This window comes from Strix uralensis, chromosome 12 (assembly GCF_047716275.1).
Source record: "Strix uralensis isolate ZFMK-TIS-50842 chromosome 12, bStrUra1, whole genome shotgun sequence".
Taxonomy (NCBI): domain Eukaryota; kingdom Metazoa; phylum Chordata; class Aves; order Strigiformes; family Strigidae; genus Strix; species Strix uralensis.
The window spans coordinates 13,963,043-13,986,537 of NC_133983.1; the positions used below are offsets into that span (position 1 = coordinate 13,963,043).

The 23,495-nt window shown below is 39.9% G+C and overlaps 1 protein-coding gene across 1 annotated transcript in view; it reads left to right on the forward strand.

Annotated features, from left to right (window-relative positions):
* Nucleotides 1–23,495, forward strand: part of CHST8 (carbohydrate sulfotransferase 8) — a 189,760-nt gene that overhangs the window by 26,451 nt on the left and 139,814 nt on the right. The window contains exon 2 of the mRNA XM_074881155.1: nucleotides 18,379–18,602. Within this exon, the coding sequence (XP_074737256.1) occupies nucleotides 18,494–18,602 (109 nt within the window). The 5' untranslated portion in view covers nucleotides 18,379–18,493. The remainder of the gene's footprint in view (nucleotides 1–18,378; nucleotides 18,603–23,495) is intronic.

Sequence of the window (23,495 nt, forward strand, 5' to 3'; positions counted from 1 at the left end):
CTACAGCCAAAGACAGATTCATGGCTTTTTTTTTAAGTCTCAAGCTACTGAAAAGTTGAGTGTCTGGAGAGGAGCAACGCTTTATGCATTAGTCATAACATTTTGAAGGGCAGCAAATCCACAGTCAGGAACACAAGGTAGGAGGAAAACAGTTGCTAATTCTTTTCCTCTCTTATTCTGCAAGATGCTGTCTCCAGTTACTCTCAGGCATCTCAGCCAAGCAACAAGAAGCCAGTTCAGAGAGGATCATGCTCTACTTACACTCTGTGCTACTGTATGCTGCAGCATCTCATTTACAATCTTGTGTATTTCTTCTCTGATAAGATTGTTTGAGTTTTATAGTGGTTTTCAGTGTGAAGGGAAGAGATAGTGTTGATCATTAGGACTTACTGTTTTAGTCAATAGTAAGCAGTCGGCCAAGTGGATAATACAAGCCACATTTAACAGTAAGGGATCTGTTTGTCCAACTTCACCCTTTCCTGCAGCTAAACTGGGAAGAGCTGTGTGCATGAGTGAGGGTCAGGTGATGCTGCTGACATGGCTCAACCATTTCACCACCTCAGAGAGGTCTTCAGTTTGGGGGTTTGTATATTTTCCTGATTGATAGACTCCTTCCTAATTTTTTACTTGAGTGCCTGAATCCCTCTACAGATAAGTAAGTCTATGACAATAAAGCAGCTTTTTATAGATACTTTTCAGAACAGTTTAGAAATAGCCCATGTACACGCAGCTTGAAAATTCCTCCACCACACAGTTGCTGCTTTCTGCCTACTGTTGCTTTTGTCTGTGTTGTCTCCCAAGTCCCCTGGGTTATCACTTTAATGTCTTTGACATTAAAACACTTTAACAGGAATTTGCTCATTATACATAGGCAGAATAGGAAAAAAAGGGTGAGGCAAGAAGAAGAAAAAATATAAATGGAGGCGGCAAATAAGCTACCACTAATGGTTCAAGCCAAAGCAGCTTTTTTTATGTTTCAGTAGGTCTCTAAAACACACATACATTACAACCATTAGCTATCAGATGCACAGTTTACTTATGTTGGTCTTGATGCTCTCAATTTCTTCTGTTTTACTGATGTCTGATAATACTTTGCACACAATTATGATACTACAGTTACAGTATACTTATGCGGGAAAGAAGCTCTTTAGTGCTTTCTTCATATAGTGTGTGCTGGAAGCATGTTTAAACCAGAGCTAATGGTTTGAAGAGGTCTTGGATCCTCCCTGTGTCGCAGTGCAATATTTAATAATACAGTCATGATGCTACTGAAAAGGGATGTAAAATTCATCTGTAAAAACAAATAAAACATATTAACAGTTTTAAAAAACATAATGGAGTGGTGGGCTGGCTGGAAGCTGGGAAAGTCCAGAATGAAGTCTAAAATAGTACACTTAACCTCTCTGTTATACCTGGGTATTTTGGGGGTCTAACACTGTGGTCCAGCCACACAGCAAGTTAGTACACAGGCAAAGCTGTGATTTTCACTGTGGTGAATGTACATAAACTCCTGTCACCGTTAGCCCTGAAGAGGGCTGCAGAGCTGGAACATTGCTATCTGTAACCACAGGAGTTCCTCTAATGGCTTCTCTAGTTTGTTAGATTAAACTTTCACAGCAACATGTGACACCCAGAGCAGCACAGCTAAATTTCAGTTCTAACCACAGCTTATTGCTAGTGATCAGCCCACACACTGTTAATTGCAAGTGGGATAGAAATAATGTGCAGCCTGATTTGACTTTAAAAAAATATATTTTCCTCAAATCCTACGCTGTTTTTCCTCTATTGGAGTCACACAACCATGAGCTGTCATTCGATGAGACAGCAGAACATACAGTAATTACTAAAAGGTAGATTTTAGGCTCTGGATATTTCCGCCTTGCTAGGATGAGTAGAGGCATCGATCTGGAAAGAAAGGTGCTAAAGAGCCAGAAGTTGCTTTCAGTGAACTTGAGTGAGGATTTGGATACCAGCTTAGGGTGTCAGGAAGCATCTCCTGGGAGACACCAAGAATGCTAAATTCATTACCTAAAACCAGGATGATGAAATGAATTCCTTGAGAAATACAACACAGTAAAGCTAGAATGTATCATTATTAGCAGTACATCCGTCTAGTGTAACAGAGCCCCACCACCTGCGAGCTGACATGCTCTGCTGTTTAAATAGACAGACGGTGGGGAATCGCCAGTAGCTGTTAGATTGAGCCTGTTCTCAGGCAACACAGAATTAGCTCTGTCGGCCACAGTTGTTGAGATTGAAAGGCACAAAATCTGTTGTGTATCCAAAATTATTCTAGCTAAAGAGAATGTAATGACTGGGAAGGATCAGATCAACCTAAGGAAAAATTAACAGGAAGAATATCCTTCCTTCTTAAAAACTGGACTTCTCTCTGCTGAGAAGTATTATGGCTTGAATTTACTGCATCAAACCGATACAGCTCCATTTTTTTTTTCCTGGAGGCTGGAGTCCTCAAGAGTATTTTGTATCAATGTACTACATATCATGCAACATGTATGTATTATAAAATTATAGTAATATTCACAGCATTAGTTTTGGCAATATAGGACACAGAACTTTGTCAAGGAAAGCACCTCTTACATCACAAAATTATGACCAAAGAGTACATTTTCTGAAAGATATCATTTTGTTAAAAAGCCATTTTGGCAAAGAAAATTGACTTGCTCTAATCAAAACCACAATGCTATTACAATGTGAAATAACAGAGAGGCGACTATACTTTCATGGGCATCTGAGCATAAAACAGTGAAACAAGATTACTGGTGAAATGAAGGAACATAAGGGCACTTGCTGTTACCTACCTACTACTCTAACCATAGAAGGGAGAAATCACACTAGAGAGCACCTGTGTCAGGTAAAGAAAAATCATGCATCATTTCATTTTGCTGTTTTACTGATTTCAAGTGTTCAAAATTCTTGAATGACTCTCTCCAAAATAATGAGGTTTAAAAATAGTAAATGTCATAAATGCTTTCTGGATTTTATTTCATAATCAAAATAATTACAACACTATTCAAGGTTAAGTGCCTTAATATTATTAATCATTCATTACATATGACTGAATTAAGGGCCAGCAGCATTCAAACCAGTCCTGCAGATGCTTACTAGCTGGCTACTACCCCTTTCTTAATATAAGTAGCACAACTTGGCCGTCTTCAGAGACTCTAGCAAAACATTAGCTTTTGTAACATGACTGGAAAGTCACCAAGTTTGGGTTATTTTCAGTCTATGTGGGAGTAAGTTCCAGAAAAAGAGCTGGTTGGGGAATTCTCCAGCAGAAGGATTTTCAGTAAGAAAATGCCCTTTTCACAGAACTGAAGTTTTCTATGTGGAAAAATAAAGTTTGGAAAAATACATTTTTCCCTGGGAGAATCAAAATGAAGTCTCGCCTGGCTGCTGCTGCTACGTGCCCCTCAATTCCACTTTCGGCAAAACGTGTGTTTAACAGCTGCTTTCCAGTCAGGCTGCTGGAGGTTAACAGTCCCCAGCTCTCTGCCCTCCTGACACATGGACGGCTGCGAAGGGAGAGGAAGAGGATGAAGTGGGGAGAATTAGAGCCCTCTGTATGCCTAGAAAATCCTTGGCAGTTCACAAGTTTTCTGCACAGCTGTCCAAGTGGTTAGCAGCCAAGCACAATGAAAATGCCACTTAAGGGCCCAATAAATTAAATTTTTCTAAAAATCCATTTCTACAAAAATCTCACTTTGACTTTTTGTCCTGATTCAATACACCTCTTTTCCCCAGGGGAAAGGGTTTCTGTTTTCCAGACAATTCTGTCCATGTATCACAGGGCTCTCAGGAGACCCCCTTGCCACCCACTCCTGTGAGTTGTAATGAGGGCACTCTGCTGGTGTGACCTTGATGGCCACAGCCGCTGCCGCATCGCTCGGGGAAGGGCTGTCCCTGAGATGAGGCCTCTAGGGAGATGCTGGGGTACCTGAGTAAGCAATTAGCAAATGGACTTTGAGATTACAGTTGAGATCAGAAGAAAGCTCAAAATTCTCTACCAACAGAGCTATGAAATGTTTGTTCCAGCCACAGCATAGAAACATGGTTTTAATGGCACTTAAATAAATTGGTGTCTTACAGCATTCTAGGACATGAATATATTCCTCTCTTTGCTTAGTCGCAGGAAATTGCAGTGATGGATTGACATCATTTTATAATTGCATGCAATGCACAACCAAAACAGAGGGCTCAGGCAGTGAGCTGCATTCTAACTAAATTCTCAATATCTGTTAATAATAAAAGTTCAGCTAGCATGATATAAGAACTGCACGTATAGGATGAAATATTAATTTACTATGCTTCAGTTGAGATTTTTAAGGTAGTCTTATTTTCCTTGAATGCATGGTTTTATCATCAGCCTGAACACAACTAGCACTCTTCAAGGTTTCTTGCTAAAAAGAAATTGAGCGTGCAAATAGTCTTTCATCATAATCACACTGGCTGTGCTGGGTAATTCATAAAAGAGCCAGAAATATATTGAAATTCAATATTGGTTTAGTCCAAATCAATATTAATAATTGTTTGCATTTTTAAAGTGCAATTTACAATTGAAAAATGTACAGAGATCAACCCATAGTTGCTAACACATCAAATTTTCCTATTAAACTTAAAGGCACAGTAATTTTATTTAAAAATGTTTCTTATAAAGCAGGAGAAGGCATTGATCTGTGAAAACAGCTATCTATTATTTATATGCACAACATTAGAATGGGTTTTAATTATAAATGAGCTAAAAGGTCAGTAACTATTTTATTTTTAAGGTCTTGATTTTAAATTTGGATAGCTTAATACAAATATTTACACACTGTGGGCTTAGCAATTTCTTTCAGTAGTGGGACGGCTCACAGAGGAAAGTGCACAGAGGAATTAGGCAAGGTTAATTCTCAGGAACTGGAGCAAAGGAGAGCGTCTGAGCTGCAAACACAAATGTTCCCATCTGCTTCACTGGAGAATACTGTATCTGTGAAATGCTTCTTGAAAGGGTATGAAGTGAAACCGTGAAGCACTAGTGGGTAACGCAGGAAATGCAAATAATCAGAATTAAGCTTCAGAGGATTTTGCCAGCACCAGAGTTGGGGCTAGGGGGACATAATCAGTTTGTAAATGGACAGACCTGTGGTTTTGTAGGAAATTTTTGTAAAAGAAAAAGATTTAGGAAGCTGACAAGCACCGGGCTGGGTCTAAGGTGGTTTTCTGGATGTGTGGACATCAATATAAAAACTGAATTTGATGGGACCGGGAGTTAAAACTTTGTCTGGATTGTCCTGGTTTGAATGAAACTGTTGTCATCAGTGTGTTGATGGCAAGTTAGAGGCCTGCTTGGCTGTGGATACTCTTCAGGAGTCGTGGCTCAGGCACACCCAGTTTCTTTACTGTGGAAATAATTAAAGAGTGATAAAACCAGAAAGTATTATAAAAATATATTATAAAGGCCTAGGAGGCCGTGGAATCCCTGTGCCTGGCTACTTCTGTGGGCAGGTTAGCGAAGCATCCTTTAGCACTGGTTTAAGTACAGCTGATGTAGTTTATCCTGGGGATAACTTACACTGTGGGCAAACCAGAAGAGCTCAGCCCCAATGGCACTGTTTTCCATGATCTCTTTGTAACCATTAGCTGCTGCCACCTAAGTTTAATGAAAGCTTAAGGAAACCCTACATATAAAAGTGCAGATATTTAATTTTTTCCTATCAAACTGCTCATGTAGGATAATAAACTCACCCAGCCCCAGGTGCTCTGGCACCAGAGCTGCAGGACTGCACCTTGTTTGGTTTCTCTAGGCAACCCCAGTGAAGTCATGGAGTACAAACTGGTATGACTGAGCAAGAAAACTATTTAGCAACGTGCTATCATTGGAAAACTAAAGTCCAAAAGGGATATTACAGTGATGTGGCCAACAAAATCCAAAGCTAAGCAGTCAGACTAACTTGAACCATATCTCTGCCAAACACTGAGCAGGAAGGAGAAGAATTAGACGCCCCTTAATTGCTACGAGAGCTGCAGCGCTCAGCGGGTTGCAAGTGTGGAACAAGACCTACAGCATATGGCAGTACCTCTGGTTCTTGTCTCTAGCCTTGACTTTTTGTCGGTCACCTTTTGCATTACAGCAGTATTTGCTTTTTTTTTTTAACCAAGGTTCTTCAAGCTTTGTGGAATTAAAAGTATATCAATAGCAACGCTACCCTAGTAATATTTCTAGTAGGAAATACCCCCTCAGATACACATTTTACTCCATACAGGTTTTGTATTTAAAAGACAAATACTTGATCAAGCCTTTGGAAAAGAAGTGTATAAAAATAGTAGCTTAATTTCATCTATCACTAATGAATTCATGATTAGTCTTTATCTGTGATGTGAGAAAACCAGCATCAACTATTGCCTTCATAAGAAATATCTCAAATAATTTCATGAAAACCTCATAACTCCTCCCTGTGCAACAGTGCATCTATATGTCAAAAACAAATACAAAGTCAATGCATTACTTCTTTCCTTCAGACAAGTGTTGCAAGGGGAAACACCGAAGATTGTGAGGCACAGATAATTACACTGATGTGAACCACAAAACCAACCAAACAAAAAAAACAAGATAAACTTTAGTGTTTTTTATTGGTGCCAGGACAAATACTGATGCTTCTGATGTGCAGAATGTGTTTGAAATTTGTCTTACCAAGTCTTAGTCAGGCAAGTCATCTTTGCACCTGTTAAGTCTCAGCCTTTCTTTACTGCTTGTGACACACACACACACACAGTATCTGCAGCCAAAACCCCATTGTTTTGGTACCTTTTACAGAACCATTACATGTGAGTGACTTCACAAAACTAACAATAATTTCTCTGAACTTCAATCAGGTTCTTTGAATGCAAATGCCTCAATTTCAGTAATGAATGCAAATACCTGTGCTTGCAGTAACATCCCCCAAGCCCTCAGCCAGAACTTGATCAAGTGTCAACCCACAGGAGAGATGGCGCAGGTTCAGGGACAAGATGATTATGCCATCCCCGAGAGCCATCCCCAGCATTTGAATAACCTGGCGTGGTACAGGGCTCAAGACATCAAACAGAAAAAGATCCCTGGTTTATATTACCTTTGCTGTTCAGGTATCTGAGCCTAATTCACTGGTACCAACATGCTGGTAGTGTCTCAGCAGTACCGCCAGAGCACTGGTGCTGGGAAGAGGAATACCAGAATACCCTTTTTTTGCCCCGGGAGGATTTCTCTGTGTCACAAATACTTTGACAATTGTTACATCTCCTGAGCAGGTATCATTATGCCTGTCCATGTTACAGCAAAAAGAGTGAGGAAAGGGCAGAAGTTTTGAGGCTGCGTCTACCTTCCCCTCACTGAATACAGAAGCTGAGAAGGGATGGAGTTGCAAATTGAGTCTGAGTCAATAGAGTATATCCATTCCTATAGAGTATCAATGCAACAACAGGAACTTTCCCAGTGACATTTAATGATCTCCAATATTTACAGCACACAAGTATGCCTAGCAGCTAGTTACCTTATCTGTTCTTATTACAAATCTGACAAAAGGTGCTTAAATATAAGTGAATAACAGTAAACCAAATAGCAATATTCTGCCACTGTACCAGCATTACAGAACCGATTTTAAAGAGAGTTCATGACTATTCAGGGTTCTCATTACAGCTCAGTATTGAAAATCGCCTTCTGTTTAAAAAGCTGAGTATTTGCTCTGAAATGCATGTGTTTCCTCTGACTGCTCTGAAATTTGGAGTGTGAAATTCTGGTGCATGGTAGCATACAGGTAAGGAAGCACTAGAAGTGCATTGCACATAGGTGTCCCATTTCCTTATACAGTGACCCTCATGATGTCTCTGCTCCCCTATGTAAGTGGGGACCCACAGTCCTTTGCCAGACAACCTTGCACCTCCTTTCTCACCCAGTCTTACACTTACTGCAACCACTACCAAATGAAACAGCCACGTTTCTGAACACAGACTATGTCTGTCTCCTCTGTGGCTCTGTTGACAGCTGTGCACTCCTGTCTTTCAAAGTACAACTGTGGTGAAACTGCAGGTGGTATTGCACCCCTTCCTCAAAGCTGACCTTGCCAAAATATAAAACTTTCAGAAGCCAGAGAGTGCAAGGGTAGGGCAAACGCTCACCACCCTATGTAAGCAATGCTCCAGTATAATACTGATAAACATACCCTCATGCTGCCTTTGAAAAGGCACCATCTACCCCAATTACTCCACTTGCTTCCCCAGGAAACTCCTGACCACATCACAGCTCTGTCTCTGTGCAACTCCACCAGCTTCCACGTGTACTTTCCCTCACTCACAATTACACAGAACCATTTCACTCCTCTTTAAGTGATGGCAAACCCCCCAGATATTTCTCTTCCCTAATACACACCTAGGAGATCTCTCAGCTTGCAGATCCTCTTCCCTTTGGTCTCACATGCCATGTGAGATGGAGGGGCTCCGTCCCTGCTTCAGACCTGCCAGCCCATCCAGACAGCAGCATGTCACAGCTGCACAGCCAGCAACTAATCCTTCAGCACCCATTGCAGCTTCCCTTTATACGCTGTAGTAACATCATAACTAAATTAAAAATAAAAATTCTGTTTCTTTTTGTTTAGAAATTTCACTTCAAAATAAAACGCAAATATTTGTTTCAGTTTGCTTTGCAATATCCGGGGGCGGGGGGGGGCGGAATTTTCATCTGGAAATAAAATGTAAGAGGCATTTTAGAGAAGGAAAAAAAAAGTTTTTCCAACTAGATCTACTTATAGAATATCTCCTTTCAATTAGCTGCTGTGTTTCAACTGCCCAAATCAAGAACAAGAGGAAATAACTTAGCTCTGACATACAGGCATAGTCTAAGTTAGAAAGTACTTTGACTAAACAGATGGTGACCTTTCATTAGGGAGAAAGCATTTGTAAAATTTCAATAAGAAACAAATTAGTCATCATGGCTAGAAGGATTAAGAGCCAGAAGTAGGTGAAAACAGTCTGATGTACACTGTTAGAAAAGTTGCTTGAGTCAATAAAGGAACCCTCTCCACTGCCATAGCAAAATGTTCCATTTCAAGGTTGCAAGGGCTATTTTATTCTTTCTGAAGTAACCATAGTAGCATCACAATGAACTAGACACAGTGTGAGCCAGGAGTTTGTTTTCTTTCTGCTACTGCAGAAATTTTGCTGTGTTTTGTTTCCTCAAGTGCAGAATTAAAACCACCCTCACTTGTGACAAAGGTTTTTAATTCCTAGCTTACAGGAACCATTTCACAGTTTTCCTGTTCTTCTCGCTTGCTTACGACTCCCAGACAAAGAATCTCCACCTCAGATACTTTTATCTTTTAGGAAAATGAAATAACATTGAGGAATCATGAATCTCCACACTGTATTATTGCATGCACTGTGTTACATATGGCACAAAGTTAAGCTGTAATGTTGGAGGACAGGGGCCCACACATACATACATAAAGCCACTCAAAATTGTTGTTATAAAAACTATTTAAAATCTCATGATGTCAAGAGGTTTGGCATACAAATAAAACTTTTACCCAATGGCTAGGAATATACTGTTTATATATCTATAAAAGAATATATATATAAAAGCAGCTAATAAAAACTTTTAAGTTCTGTCATCTTTTGCTCCTTACCACAACACATCTAAAAGTGCATAGAAAAATTAATTTGTAAAAGCAAACTCCAATGTGCTTCATACTGACATAAAGGAGGGAATATGTCTGGGGTCCTTACTTGTTTGGTACCTCTGGAAGTCCAGCTTACACCAGGTGCGTTGTATCTTCTGAAAGAAGGTGTTTTTACTCAGAAGAGCCAGGAAACCTATGGAAGAGACAAAACACCTTCAGGACAACTGAAAAGTATTTCAGGGTTTTGCAACCACCACTGTCATACGATGGTGCAATCATCTAAAAAACCCTTTGAAAATGTGATAGTTACTTTAAATAGAAGAGAGATTGAGGCAAGTGGAGGGAGACAGAAGCATTTCAAACTGGGCTCTAACTAGAACCAAGTGGGCACCTGAAAAACTACAAACCTTTCTGCTGTGTTTTACAAGAGAGTTCACTGCTTTCAGCACAGTTTTCTAGATGAAATATTGTAGGTGGGACAATATTCCTATAAATCCTGCTGCCAGGCAGAGCCTGGGAGGGCTGGGCTGCCTGCATGTGAGATCTGCTGTGCAAATTTTGTGCCTTCCACTCTGGTGTGGAAGCAAGTTGGACAAGTTCATTATTGACACTCACTATTTACACGTCACTGTACAGCTCCTGTGAGATGTTAATTTGAAACAAAGTAAAGAAAACTTTTTTCATTTCAAATGCAAACTGCTTTAGAGATTATATTTTAGCTTAGGAATAGTATTATAACCCCTCGAGGATCCTGGAGAGGTGTGTGTATTAACTTGCTAAGGACCTGCTGCAGTACCGAGGAGATTAGTAACACATGACTCCTGCTACAATTTGCACCCAGAAAGATAGGAAGGAAATCTTCTCAACTTTGAAAGGATTATTTTGGTTGTTTACTGAGTGCTGTCCCTTTTGGTCTTAAATTGTAGATGAAAGTGGAAGCCTGCTTCCTATTGCAATGTGATGGAAATGAGAAGAGCAGCTTTAACAGCTTTGCCATGTGGGTTGGAATGGGAAAAAGGGGTCATATGTTATCATTCTGACTTCAGCCACATAAAACAATATCATAGCTTTTATCAGTTATGCCAAAATTCGTTTTTTGGCATGTTATATGGGTTAACACACCTTCAAGCGGTGCAGGTCCAAAGGACAAAACTGGTATACATAACAGAGTAGAACTGGACCCACTGATACCTGGCAAAACAAGTTTCCACCAGAATAAGAGAAAACCTCTTAACCCCCTTTTCCCCACTCTGCAGTATATGGATTTGTGTACATGTGAGCAAAAGAGTATCCTGTAATTTCCAGGATTTTCTTCATGTTGAGAAATCCCTATTTTGCATAATAAGAGGAGATGCTGAAAGCCAAGACGCATAATGACATCAGTGACTGGAGAACAGAGCTGTTAAAAGGCAGTAAGTTCTGCCTAATTTCCTACAACACTGATGGTGTGCACTAGGTAGCATGTAACATAGGTGGTCAGCTCAGCATGTTCACTCAGGATCACTGGGACACAGAAGAGACTAATTAAGCTGCAGGGAAGAAGAGGTGCCAGCTCATCGGGCAGGTCAGTAGGTCCGATTCACCCGAGCGCCAATTCCTGCCTGTCCAAGTGGTTCTTAGGAAAACTGAGAGCTCAAAGGAGTGCTGCATAAAATCAGACAAGGCAGGTATGCTTCCTCTTCTTGAATTCAAACTGCTGAACTGGTCTGTGCATCTGGCAGTGCTGACGGGCGGCTCAGGACATACCCATTGGAGCTACCTGGGGGTGAGGGTTCACCAACATCCTTCAGACGTCGGCTGGTATTACAGAGAGGTAATATGAAGGCTGAGCCATCTCTCCACTCAATTATTTCACTTCTGATTTCCAAGGATTTGTCAGATTCAGAGGAACCTTTAACTTCACTAGTGATTTCATCAAAGCATTCCTTTCCCCATATGAAGGAAAAATATGAATCCAGATCTTTTCAGGAAATAATTTTGGGGAGATTTCAGGGGCAGGGCATTTTGAACAGATTCAACTTAAAATATCTTATTTCACCCTTCTTCAAACTACTTATATTTGTTATTACCAAAAGAAGAACATGATTATGTATGAAGTTGAAGTAAGCCAGACAAAATGTTTTGATTTCAAATATCAGCTGAAAACAAATTTGTCCTTTCCAAATCTCAGTGAAAAATCAAAGTTTTTGTTCTACTGATACATGAACAAGAGTATACTGACAGCACCCAAAGAAGAACATTTGGTGAATGGAAGCAACCACAGGATTAATAGTTTCCTACTTCTTTCTATGCTAAAGAAGCTAAAGGATTTGAGGCATAATACTTAGGATTCATTTGCATTTCCTATTTCCAAGAAGGAGTGCTGACAGCTACAGAATAATATGACTTTTAATATCTCTACCTCTAGTACAGTGCCTGCATTTGTAAAAATGCTATAAAAAGTTAGTTTTAGTGGTGAATATGAATAATGTTTATAAATCCTTTTTTCTTCTGTAAATGTCATGACAAGCCTGATCTAGAAGTCAGGGGTAAAGCAGAGAGTGGACACTTGAGTGATGGGAAAACTTAGTGCCCTGTGTTTGTCTCTGTAAGTGCTTTGAAGCAAGGAAATGCATGCTTGGCTCAGCTTCAGAGATGAGAAGCAGCCATTGTTCACACAACTCATAGAAACACAGCTAATGTATTTAGAAGTGATCATTTCAGTAATAAAAGCAAATCTTTTTCTTATATTCTTGTAGTAATAGTATTCTTTTTTTTTTTTTTCCTATTCAGCTAATTTCCCACTGTCACTATCCCAGTCTCTAACTATATTACACAATCTAAGTAAAATTATCTTAATAACGCATAAAGTGCTCCATTACGGCACCCCTTCAGAACACACAAAACCCAGTAGAAGACAAAAGCCCATCACAGCTCCCAGCTTCCAACAGCTCACAGTTAAACTTCTCCAGATCAGCTACAGGGGTGCTGGAATTTAACGTGTAGGGTTTTTTTCTATCAGGTGAAGATTGACTTATAAAAACATTTCTGCATTTATAAACGTCTCTCTCTGAACTGGCAATACTACCAGTCAATGCATGCCGTTAACTGGGGACAGTTTATCAAAGATAACAGACACTGCTGAGGCTGTCCCCGTGCAGTGCCACGCTTCTCTGTACAGAGAGCCCGGACAGCACTGCATGGACACGTACCTTTGCAGAGAGCTCCAGAGCACCATGGAGACATCCCAGTTGGCCTCTCAAGAATGGTGTAACCACAGCAGTGGGAGCCCATGCCCAAGCTCATCTCTGCTGCTTAGTATCTGGTTATTCAACAGCACACAAAGCGCCTGGTGGAAACACATCAATCCCGGCTTTCAAAAGGCAGATATCTCCATACTGCCACCCTCCTCTGAATAAACAGTGGGCTTTGACTCCACTCTGAACCAGCAGCCTGCTATCAACTAAAGGAATATCAACTAAAGCTCACACAGCATAATAAATTAAGTTTACCATGTACATGTGAACTAGGCATTTACGTTCATTCATAGGTGATTTGTAATTGTCCAATTTAGCAATCAGTAGACGTTTGCAAAGAACTTGAGTGTTTTGTTGACTTGCTAATGTCTGTGGTAGTGTAAACCTGATGGTGGCATTAGTTTGTGTTCCTTGGTTCACTGGGGGATGCATTAGCACCTTGCAGTGAAGCCCCAAGAAGGGAGAATATAAAAGTACCCTACAGTGGGCAGGAGCATTACAGGGTCTCTGTCCCACCTTGGTCCTTCCCTTCCCCTGATTCCACATCAGAAAAGAGCCTCTTCTGTTCTCATCTTGGCACAGATGCTTTCATCTTCAGGCTAATTTAGCTGGCCTAGTCACCAACTATCCAGGGGAGTGAAAGCACACTGGGGACCCAGTTGCACAGAGGGTCAGGTAGCCTGGGTTCTGCAGGGTCTCTGTGAGCTGCCAACAGAGAGGAATGAGGGGCTATAGGTATCTTGTGCCTCCTGTCCCTCCTGTTCTCTGCGAGTGACCAAGCTCTTGGAAAGCAATTGTTGGTAGTGCTGTGAAAGATGCATACCCTGACATCATGTTTTCCTAAGACAGGCAGTCTCAGATACACTACCCACATAAAAAGAAGGTGACCCCAACTAAAGATCGACAGATCTTTTCCTGAAGGCAAGTTATCCTACTGCTTTGCTCTGCAAGATTCTTTTTACTTTCCTTTGAAGCATCAATGTGGCTACTATTAGGGTAAGATCTAGTTCTAGATGGACCAAAGGTGATTCCTTGAGTTTCTACTTAAGAATTACATCATGCCCTTAGAGTATTATCTTGTCAATGCCATTCTTCACTAAGATTTGTTAGCGGACAAGGGACAGAATATCACGTCCGCAAAATTCATGAATAAACAAACAGCCATGTGCTATCAGATAGAAGCCCAAGTGCAGCCTGGCTGATCCATCTCAGATGAGGAATCAAACAACAGAGACGTTGGTAGAAAACTGTCTCTTTGTCTTTCTTGGACTGATCCATTATCACAATGTTAAATTGCTCACAGTAAAAATGTTCAGCCATTAGGCTTCCAGGCAGTGATTGCAAAAAAGCAGACCTACAAAGCACTACTTTCAGTGCCAATCTTGTCAAAAAATCTTTCCCATCATATTGATTTGCAGTGTCTTTCAGTACTGCTTGGGAGCAGGGGGGAATTAGTCCTGCTTCTGCATTTGTAAATAAAAGATTTGGTGCCTGAAAATTTTGCTATAATATTCAAATACTTTCTGCAAACATATTTGGATGGGTTTTACCTAAAACTGTACATCTTTTTCCTTAAAAGACTTGCTTTAATGATGCAACACCTATTCTACTACCCAATACTAGTATCTCCTCACCTCACAATTCATAGGAGTACTATGGTGATTAATGAATGTCCTTGAACTGGAAAGTGCTATCTGAGTGCTAATTATTATCCATGTATACACATACTTCTGCTGCTTTCAAGGGCAGAGCATTCACATACCATGGTAATGGGAAAGCTCAGAAAAACATATATTGATACCTAGAAGTTTTATCCACCACAAAAATGTATAAAGGAAGAATAAATGAAAAGTTAGATGTTTCAATTCATTATTGCACGTTCTAGTGAACCTCTCTCCATCTGTTTAATAAGTTCAGGGCAGCTGAAAATAGAGTTTAGATTGGAGGCTGCTTGCAATGTTATCTACTTGCACTCTCAGTAATACTAATAAGAATTATAAAAATATGTTATTGCCCATTGTGAGAAGCACAGTTAATGTGACTGCAAATCTGAAGTGTAAGTTGCAGGCTATGGATTCATCCAAATTCTGCCTCCCAGATGCTAGGGCTCTGCATGGATCAATCCAAAGCTCCCATACACAGCATCCCTCTCCCTCATATGCCTGAGGAAGTACTGCCTGGAGAAACTGTTAGCTAATGCTCCACTAAGGTTTTTTGAAGGTTTTTTATCTCATCTGTCTTTAAAATGATGTGTAAACATGTTTGAGTGTAAACAATATTTTCAAACATTTCTGTAATGAGGATTCACATTCATCAGTCAGTGCTAACTGCTTTCAGAGTTCCTCTGCTCCTGTTACTCAACGACCAGCCTGGGAGGGCTCAGGAAGCACATGCTCAGCATGTATAAAACAGCCGTTCCCATTCACCAGCTTTGCTCTCCTAGGACATGTTAATTAAAGTCAACTGATTGAAAAAATAATTACAGGAGAATAGGGAGGGGAAAAGCCTAGACCCATAATTTAAAGATCTCTGAAGTTTGTGTTTTGTTGAGAGGTAGTAATTTTGTTGAGAGGAAATAGGTTCTCTTTTTCCTTCTTGGGATCCCTCTATCTTCACTGCTTGCAAAGACATGTAATGGCAACAGGCAATATGCAGCAACCTTTCTTTACAGTTACACAAGTACCTGTGGCCTTTTCTTTTTTTCCGTATATGCTTTCATCTAGCTTTCGTTACTGTTGCATCCTGAGGTGTCCCAAAGACACTGTAATGCCTGACCTAAAAGGTTACGTGATCCTGAACACAGTTGTCCTATAGGATGTGGAAAAATGTAAACATTCTAACTGTTAAAAACTGCTATTGTAGCATTTCTTGCACTAATTAAAAACTGGCTAGGGATCTTTCTTGATGCTGCCTCTACTTCAAACAAAAACATTTCAACAAATCAAAACCAGGGAAAACAGTTTAGCACTTTAAGCTAATAATAATTGTTTTAGAAACCTGTATTTGCTCAAGGGTATAATTCATTCAAAAAATGACCTTAAAACTCAGCATTAAGCAAATATAAAACCTTTGTTATTTGGGAGTGAATGTTTTTAAGCTGCTCTCTCTCAGATTATGATCTGGCATTTCTTGACAGCTCTGTGTCCCACCAGCTGCCCGAGCATTCCCAGCAGAGAACGGCAGCGCTGCCAATGCCACCCTAGGGGCTGGGAGACCCTTCAACTCTTTGCTACGTCACAGCCTTTCTGTATAATCTTGGGCAAGACACTTGCTTCACACTTGTCCTGTTAAAACTGGGGTAGTAGCATCCTCCCCATGCGCATGCAGAGAGCGTAAATAGGTTACAAAAAGGGAAATGTTTATATTAGGTAATCAAATACAATTCTTAGAAAACTCTGACTGGATGGTTTTACAAAATGATGGTGTGATTTTGGTGTTGTACCAGCCTTGCCACAGGTGGATTTGGTTTGAAATACCCATTTACCCAAACCACTGACTGTGTAGCACAAACAAGTTCTGTAGTGAACCAGGGAGAGGGTGGTTCATGTTCCCTCATTGTTTGCATATACCAGCAGTGTTTGGAACTGTAACACAGTTGCTTTGAAAGCTAATCCTTCTTCCTTAATCAGACTCTCCTAGGGCTTTAGAGTTAGCATTTGCCCCTTAAATAACAAATACATGTGCAAAAAGTCCATCCATACAGCATACACATGCACGCAACAGGCAGAGATGGACCTGCACAGGGACCCATAAGGATTTGACTTTGCTAGTGCCGAAAACCTTAGCAACGTTTTTAGTTTTATTTTTAAAGGGGTGAGAAGGGTTTAAGGCAAAAAAAAAAAAAACAACACAGTTAATGTCTGCCATAATTTTAACAGGAATAAAGCTGAATTCGCCTATGTATAGAGACAACCTAGCACTCTGCATTCATTTAAGATACAAGCATCCACCAGTGTTCCTGGCCTGGAGCTCCAGCTGCTTTACACACTGAATAAACATACTTGCCATTAAATAACCTTGTCAATCAGAGTCACAGAAATCACTTCATCAGGACAGCACAACTAGCGTTCTTCTTTGGTGCATTTTAGAAATTTAGAATATCAGTACACAGCAGAAAATTAAAAACCTGCTATGGAAACCATGAAAAGCAAACAAGTTGCCCCAACTACAAATATTCCAGGCACACTGAAAACAAATCTTTAAAGACTTTTCATGGCATAACTACTTTGAATCATCATCTTTCCACAACCCTTCCTCCTTACAAACTAATGTTACAGTCTTTCTGTACTTAAAACCTCCTTTGTAAACAAAGACCACCTTCAAAAATCTTCCTTTAGACTGAGTCACATTTACAATTAGAAATAGGAGAAAAGCAAAGTGATCACCACCCCTGCAACCTACTGCTGATATCCAGCCTGAGCCCTTGTGTTCAGTAATTTGCTGATATGAAACCCAGTTACATTTTTGGGAACCAGTTCCACTGCCTGTGGTCTAATGCACCTTCATGTTACTGAAAAATGCAGGACCAGCATAGTTATGTGGCAAAAGCATTTATTTTAATTAATAAAGCCATGTAGCACCATTAATGGTTTTCCTTCCTGGTTCCCATTCTTTTGGTTTTTTGCTTCTTAGTATCTTACCAAAATGGACATTGGTTCCAGCAGGACTACTCATGGGCTTAAAGTGAAGTATTTGCCTTAGGGCTGTGCTCAACAAGGGGTTTAGAATGACACACAACATGCCCATCTGGGACTAGGGCTGCTGCCGTTTCACTGGGACTGTGCATAATGGCAAGTGTTAGAGCAAGCAGCGAGAATTTGCAGAACTGAGCCCAGAAACTCGCTGGGAGCTCCCAGGGGAGGAGAGGCAGCCGTGCCCATCGCTCCTGCAGAGACAGTCCACTTGCTACCCATGCTCTCAAGTTTTCTGCAAGCTAGTAAAAGGTGGTCCAAGCACTGTGACCAGTATTTCCCTTGGAAATCAATACGCCTGCAGAGCTTTTTCAGCAGGCGACACAGTGACCTGTGCTGCACCATTTTAGTTTGACTGTTTTTATCAAGGGTGAAGCAGGCAGCTGCCAGTTGCTCATCCTTCTCCCCATGTTTGACATGCAAGGTGCAGCTCTTCTGATCATCTCCCCTATGTTATCTCCCTTTATGGTTTTCATATTGTTTAACTGGTCAAAATAAAAAGTGCTTGAAGCAAGCAAACTAATAAGAGGGGTTTCTGTGCAAATCTAGCCATGGCATGACCTTTTTTCCCAAACTACACTTTTAAACGATATTCTACATTGTCTTTCAACATGTTAAAAACAGTGACATATAATTAAAGACAAACTGATGGGGCAGAAATTGACTGGATGACTGCAGTTAACTGTATCAAAGAAATACTAACTAAATCAGTTATTTGGTCTAAACAAGGACTTAAATCTACTAATCTGCATTGAAAAAATAAATATGTTAAGTTTTAGGGGCTTGTTTTTTTACCTCTTGTAGATGTATTACGCCAGACTTCCAGATGAGAGGACGAGACTATGAGTGAAGAGTGTCCTGGAGATTGCGCGCCGTTCTTTTCCTGGGTCAGAACCGGATTGATCTGAGAACAATAATTATGAGGCTGACATGTATGTTCTCCTTTATCTTACTGTTTGGAGCAGCTGGACTCGTTGTCTTCATTCACCTGCAGGATCCAGAAGAAATAGTTCATCAGCAGACACCAGGTTAGCATTCCTATTTCTGTTTGATTCACTTGCTCTTTGATGTTCAGCATTTTATACTTATACCCTGAACATGTTTTACATATTTCACAGAGGTTGCCTCAACAAAGGTATGTAATTTTTTTAACAAAGGCTATTTTGAAATTAATTAACAATTTGGGGTTTTTTTTTTTAAAAAAAAAAAAGGCGTTTGCTTAAAAAACAGTTCCAAGAACGAATTAACTGATTATGCAGGGATCTTTGCCAAGGTGCACAGGGTGCAGCTGGATAGAGCTAATTTTCTACTAAAGTTGAGACCAGTTCTGCTACGAGCTATACCACTATAAATATGAAAATGAGAAATTTCTCCAAAAGTTCAGTTTCTACAAATACATGCCTCTGAATCTACCTTTGCCTGTATATGGTATTCAATATGTCATAGAGATGCAAAATAAGAGATGCATAAATGAGTCATACAAGAAACATAAAATACTTTAATGTGCTTAACTTCCACTAAACTTTTCATAACTTTCATGCATATGCATGCCTTCTTCCTGCACTACTAATGTTAAACTGTGGAGAGCCACAAACACCACATCAGTGTGAGAGCTAGGAAACTGTGGGAGGGACATGCAAGAAGTATGAAAAAGCATGAGATCTCTTGATTTACTTGCAGTCACTTTGTCTCTGACTAGGGCTGTAATGAAGGCTGGTTTAGAGCCTAGACAAATGCAAGTACTCCAGCTCATAACAGCAGCCCTGTGTGCCAAGGTTTGGTCACTATGTTTGCTCTTATATGCACTGAAATTCTCCTTTGACTAAATACATGCTTTATAAAGTTTATTTGACTGACATCTTCATTGTACAATGCACAAGACTGTGTATATTTTAAAGCATTACTAACATTTTTAAAGGAGCTGAACCCTAACATAGAGAACTCTTATATAATTACATTAAGTGCTAATTTCTGTGTCCAGGTTTATTAAGTGCTTATTTCCATGTCACTAAACAATCTGTACTTTAATATGTTTACTATTTAGTCCAACTGCACACCAATTTTGAAAGCAGCCACTCAGCTGAAACTATAGAAATAATGAATCATCAGTGTTGTGCAAAGCAGAGAATTAACCAGTCCCTTCAGTGCTTCTGCAATTTAATTTTGTATACTTAGATGCAAAAGAGCTGAGAGATTAAAATTGGTGGTACTGGCCACATTTGACTGAAATTGGCCAGTAAACTGGGGGTGAGGGGAAAGACATATAGACAGTAAATGCAGGCAGTACTCTAATGCATCTAAAAATGTGTAACTTTACATTGAAAAGTTAATTCTTTGCTCCTGGAAGAGAAGGAATTTCTAGTGGTGTCTCAAAACCTGTGCAATTTCTTCTCCATTTTTTCATTATTGGTCTCTCATCTTGACCGCTTGCACCTCTGCTCTCTCTGCCACAAACCTCTTGAATGCAGACTTCTGATTGTAGTACACTGTGAAGTGATTTTTGAGAGCAATGTAACTGTAGAAGGGGGCACCCAAGCACATTTAAATAAACGCAAGTTTGAACAGAGCTCCTACTCCCAGCAGGGAAACTTACTCCAAAACATACTCGGTTGCTGGGGGGAGGGTTCTGCATAGCTAAAACATGAACATCCCAATGATGCTGTTACTGCCAAAGATGTGTAATCAATTGCTCGATTCTCACATTCAATTACTATTTATGTTAACAGGAACCAGACTGTACCCTTGAGTAAAAGGTGCTCAATACAATTACTCTTATTTCTGTTTGGCTGATTTTCACGTGTGTTAAGTGCTTTCAACTCCCAGTGGACTCAGAAACTCCTCATATCCACTGCTTCTGAAAATCATACCAGTTATCACTAAAACATATTAGGTGGCTTAAAAGACACAGGAAAATATATCCATTCATTTCATTAAAAAGAGAGGTAGGCATATTTCATCTCTAGATAGTCTCCTATGAAAATCTGTCAATCACAAGTGACATTTTTGGCATGCTGAGAAGGATCCTTCCCTTCCCCTGTTCAGTGTTTCTCCTTAAAAGGGCCTGTTTCTAATGGAGATCGGATGTTGCTATAATTTGCTTGTCTGATTGCTCCCTCAATAGAATTGAACAAATGTATGTGTCATTAAGCTACTTAGGACAACAGATTCTGCATGGCAAAGTTTTATTGGATTAGCCTTTGCTTCTGTAGTTACCGTGTAGTAAAACATATTTGCCAGACACTGGAATCTCATCAGGAAGGCTGGAGAAAAGTCAGTAATGTTTATTTTCCACTGAAAAGCAGCGTAGGAGAATTTTGCATTGTCCAAAAGGACATTTTTCATTGTTAGTATGTTCAGTCATTTTTAATTTAAGATAGTACAACTTATGAAACAAGATTAATAAAAATACTTCGGTACTTTAGTTTTATCTGTCTGTTCCGGAAATTGTTCTTGATTGTTTTAGTCCTAGCAAGCATGATGGTGAGACCTTGATGTACTACTTAAACCAGTATAAAATCCACAGTCATAAAACTTTAAGTAATGCTTACATTACTTTCACTGAGCAAAGTACTCCTGACAGTAGCTGTTTGTGTTGATTTGTTACTATTCATTTATTCTTTCCCTGTGCTTCACATTGCTACCTAATTGTGATGCTGTACTGAGAAAGCAATATCAAAGTAATTTTCCACAACATTAGTTACAATTTTCTTCTGATCTTTCGAGTGAAACAATCCCATCCTGTTGGCTTCTGTGAGCATATAAACCTTGATTACATTTATCTGCTGGAAACCAATGCTTACAAAGTATATGTGCCTGGGATAGTGGGTGTAGAGCCTTTTCTGCTGATTGACAAACATGCTGTCTGTGTAGTTTTATTTATATAATGCACATCACTCTGAGCAGATATATTTAAGACAGACAGCCATTTAGGGTGGGCAAAACAGATTTTTCAAGCCAATATATTAAACTCAGTAGATATTCCTGTGGTCATTAAAGAGACAATAACTTCACTTACAACAGTCTATGAAGAGTGCTATTACTATGGAGAATGCAGGATAAAGCAGGGATGTGGGTTGAGAAGTGGTTATGAATGATAGTCATACACCGTACAGAAACGCAATGCTCTTCTAATAATTCTCCCTGTATAATTATATAAAACCTGGCTTCTGCAGTAGTCATGCCATTATTCTTAAACAGACACAGTAAAGGATTTGTTTTGGGTAAGTCAAGCACATTTGCACATGGTGCACAAGAAAAATTTAATACATATATACCCATCCTAATGCTAATGACTCTTGAATGTATAAATCTCCTGTCTGTGATAGGATATTAAACATGAAAAATCTTTACAGTAACTAAATGTGCAGCCACTCCACCACTCTGTTTGTCCTGGAACCACTGTGGTTAGCAGGAGGCTTCTTCAGTGTAACGGCATGCGCCCTCTCTCTCAGGGTTTACAGTGGAAGAGTTGACAGGGCTAACGAGCACCTTTACAGCCTTGGCCAGGGCCACTGCAGTTTATGAGATCACTGACAGCACAGAGAACTTGGATTTGTGAGCGCTGCATTTGGGTGGTACAAGAGAATGCAACTTGGACAAACAACAGCAGCAATTGAGAGAAGACTCTAGACGATGCAACCCATCCTGACAGCTCTCAGGTGGATTTCAGACACCTACACAAACTTCTGAGCTGCAGACCAGCCCATCCATGGGCTGGAGACAGGACTGTGGTCATGAATAGCAGGTGGTCAGGTGAGGTCATGAATGCCAGGACCACTACTTCTGAGTTGCATCCGGGACACAGTATCTATAGCTGTACTTAAGACCATGTGCTTTATGGACTTAAGAAGAGAAGGGATATTCTAAAATGTTATCTACTTTTCTAATAGGAGATTTTGCTAAATAAAAACTAGGGGAAGTATTAATATTCCTCTACACCTATATTCATGTAGCAAAAATTTCTCTCTATATGGTGAATAAGTCTCTGAGAAAAAAATACTGGGGTTTTGCCATATGGTTACTGAATTCACAAACTTGTAAGAGTTTTCAGTTAGAACTTTGAAGATGAGTATGTATGGACACACACTCCTCTGGGAGCTGGTAAAAGGTGGAAAATATGTCTCAAAGCTCCAAAAGGGTGAAAACAAGGAGCAGAATAGAAATGGCTTTGCACTCTTATCAGATTTTGAAAGTCAAGTTTGAATATAACCAAGCCTGAAGCTTACCTGACTGAGATTCTGCAGTGACTGCTGTCCTTACCTCATCTACCAGTTTCTAACATAATACTGTCATCGTCTTTATTTTCTGATTTACTAAGGGTGTGATGGGGAGGAGAGGGAGGAAGGAGAAAAGACAGTCTGAAGGGCTGGCATGTGAATGCTATTGCAAACCTGATGGCACAAGGGAGCCACAGTGCAGAAATCTTACTGTATACTGCAGTAACCTTAGAGCAAATACCAGTATTATAGCTACTGAATTTTCTTAATTACTTATTCCGAGCACATACACCTTGTTACTCACAAATTACAGTCCTATGCACATCTCCATGTTCGCTGTACATTTCCATAATACCATCCTAGTGCACAATGTACTGCTTGTTTGTCATACTGGAAACTTTTCATAAACAGAATTGAAAATGAACTAGCATTGATATGTAATTTCAGAAGTAATTTTCCTACAATTTGTAACTTACTTCTCTTTATAATCTGGAAGCCATTTAATCTGCTTCTCAACTAACAGCATCAGCAGAAATCATGAACAAAAGAATCTGGTGACTGTAGCGGAGGTGAGTGGGATCACTGATACTCTTCAAGCAGAAGCAGCGTTCTGTTATTTGTGTAAGGGTAGCTTCCACCAATTGAAGAGTGGATGAACCTTCTGCAGTCACATCCTCTGAGTCTTCTTTAGCTGAACTTCCCCCA